Below are 2851 nucleotides of genomic sequence, written 5' to 3'. Positions count from 1 at the left end.
AAAAAAAAAAAATAGTATTTTTGAAGTTACTACTCTGGGTGATCTCAGTTCTTGGCAAGGCAGGAATGATGAGAAAGATGTGAAACACACCGTACGTACCTGCGTGGCTTCGATGTTGATAACCTTGTAAGATAACTCCTCTGGTCTAGTCAATGCAGCGTGTCTTGATTAAAAATAGGAAAAGAGTGCTTAAGCTCATGAAGACATACAAATAAACTCTAAAAATCAGCTTTCATGAGGCTCCTGTAGGCATAAAGTTTGGACAACGTCCCTATTCTTACTAGGCAAATTAACGTATTCACCCCAGTTTGGAGACTTTTCCCCGTCTTAGATTTGTCTATGGTAAGTGTAGAACAGCGGGAATATCTCTGTACCTGAGATTAAAAGTAGGTAAAACCATTCTGCAGAAATCACGTAACAAAAAGTCTCATCACCCTCGTGCTCCCTGCCAGGAGGGTGCTATGGTGTTTGGGCCTGTCAGGCTCAACACCTCCACTGGTGACATTCCTGTCTCCGAAATACGCACACGTATTTGGGGGGAGAGGAGAGCTAAGAGGGCTGCAGGGACGTCTCTGCTCCGTGGGACAGCGCTGAGCACAGGTCATCACCTGCTGCTGACCACCGGCGCCACGCCAGGCTGCGCATCACAGGGGATACCAGTAAGGGAAAGGGCTCTCCTTGCCGACAGCCTTAATAAAAAGGTCAGCCCAGGGAAACGGCTCCTCTTTTGTTCCCGCAGGGACCATCTGGACCAGAATAACAAAATACTAAAAAACCTGCTGTTCCGTCCCTCAAGCTGTTAAGGGCCAGCTTTAGTCTGCAGGGCTGTCCACATGGCACTACACCACAAACCCCACACCAAGAAGGACTTGCGCGTACTCTTCCTCCTCGTCGGTCGTGAACAAATTCAGTCGGAATCCTGTCTCACTGCCACCAGGTTTCTTGATCTCCAGACCCCCCAGCAGCCTGGCCAAAAAGTTCAGTTCTTCTTTAGCAAGAGGGTTAGGGACTATATTCTCCTGCAGAAAACAGCAATGGGTTCATTGGCCAGGTTACCAGGGAGATGAGGACTGTAATAATTTTCGTGTTTTCTGACATTACATAAATGTTCGTCAGAGTGATATAAATACATTTCTGTATTGTTAATGGTTCAGATTGTGCAGATAACTAGTAATTATCAGCTATATATTTTAAACGGTTGCTTGAATTTATAGACTCAGGAGAAGATAATTTTCCAGCTAAACTGAACAGCTGAGAAATCTGTAAAACCAGCTTTCTGTTCTCCGAAGAGATTAAAATAGGAAGCAGGTACACCATTGCATAGGCCTGTGTGTGAGATTCCTCAGGAAAACGTGCTCTTCCCCTAGCTCAAAAGGGACCGTGGAGGATTGGGTGAGCCTCTGAGAACAACAGAACAGGTTCCCCTGAAGTCATCCTGTAACTGTAGACTAAAAAGATGGTTACTGTTTCCCTGAGAAAGGAGATGAACAAAGGGGAAGATAGTGTAACTGTATAGTAAATGATTGGGAGATGACAGATGTGGGCGTTTAATTCGGTGACCCCATCTATTAAGAGACAAGGGGAGCAAAATGCAGAATCTGGTGGATGTGGTGAAACTGCTCAAAGGAAATGCTCCCACCCCGTGTGACCGGCTGCAGGACTCACCGACACAGACTAGTTAGCCAGTTAACCAGTGACAGGGAGAGAACAACACTGACCTTTGCATGGGACGCCAAGTTTTTGGATGATCCTGACATATGCGTCTCTACTGGCCGACTAACACTGTACCTGGAGGGAAAAACACATGGGGAAGAGCAACCCGTTACTTGTATGAGATGCAAGAACTGGAGGAAGCAGCACGGTATCTGTGATTTTAGGATATTTTTGTGAAGACTGTAAATAACTGGAATGAGAAGTTACAGTTCAGTTTTATGGAGTATTGAGGCACTAAAATGTGTGAGTGACAAAGCTATAAGAAAGAACACTGCGCTCTCTTATTCTTTGAATGGAAAAATTATGTTAAGACAAACATGGAGAAAAGAAAGAATTTCTTGAATACAGTTTAAATTAAATTACATTTCACATAATATGCAGTACTAGATGAGAACACTCTTTACTCAGCTCTACTATAGACATGAATCAAACTTATGCTCTTTTCCACAGCTCTTTATACACATCTGTCCACCTGTGTTCTGTTTCAGGACATCACTTTGTAAAAAAGTCAAGCTGATAATAGCGAAAGAGGCAAAAATATAGAAGGCTGAAGACGTGCTGAACAAATCCATAACCATCAACATTTACTTCATCTTTCTATGTAGGACAAAAATTACTTACATATTTGTTCCAAGTTTGAGGACTCTGTCTCCATAAAGATCAAAAGATCCTTCCCTTTGTGGAGTAACATAATTTCCATCAGTGGTGAACTCAGTTCTTTTAACTTCATCTCCATTGTGATCAAACATCCTTAAAAACAAGTCATTATTGAAACATGTTTAGTAGTTTTATTACTGATTTTCACTACTGACTTCCTCTACTGCACAAGAAAAAGGGGAATAAACCCCTAATACTGATTTTCACTACTGACTTCCTCTACTCCACAAGAAAAAGGGGAATAAAACCCTATTCTGTATGTTGGTAATGCCTATTTTATAGGATAAATTACTAATAGCTAATTTACTGGAACAGAGAATGCCAGAAACAGCTTAGTATTTCATTGCTGGGTGACTTAGTCCCAAATCCTGCCCTTTAAATGGTACGTACTGGAGGTTCAGCTATCCGTGCAACGCGAAGGACAGCCTAAGCTCGATTCCTATCAGACCTCTGGGACGGCGTGTTCCGCCGGGAGCGGCCA

The 2851-nt window shown here is 42.9% G+C and overlaps 1 protein-coding gene across 1 annotated transcript in view; it reads right to left on the bottom strand.

Moving 5' to 3' along the window:
• Positions 1-99: 99 nt before the first annotated feature.
• OSCP1 (organic solute carrier partner 1) overlaps positions 100-2851 on the bottom strand; it is a gene marked incomplete at its 3' end in the record, with an annotated part of 8652 nt that continues 5900 nt past the window's right edge. The window contains exons 6-9 of the mRNA XM_009701658.1: positions 2335-2473; positions 1719-1788; positions 880-1019; positions 100-163 (exon numbers count right to left, since the gene is read on the bottom strand). Coding sequence (XP_009699960.1) covers positions 100-163; positions 880-1019; positions 1719-1788; positions 2335-2473 — 413 coding nt within the window. The remainder of the gene's footprint in view (positions 164-879; positions 1020-1718; positions 1789-2334; positions 2474-2851) is intronic.

Source organism: Cariama cristata, unplaced genomic scaffold (genome assembly GCF_000690535.1).
Source record: "Cariama cristata isolate BGI_N322 unplaced genomic scaffold, ASM69053v1 scaffold18116, whole genome shotgun sequence".
Lineage (NCBI taxonomy): Eukaryota > Metazoa > Chordata > Aves > Cariamiformes > Cariamidae > Cariama > Cariama cristata.
This window is presented reverse-complemented; position numbering and strand designations above follow the sequence as displayed.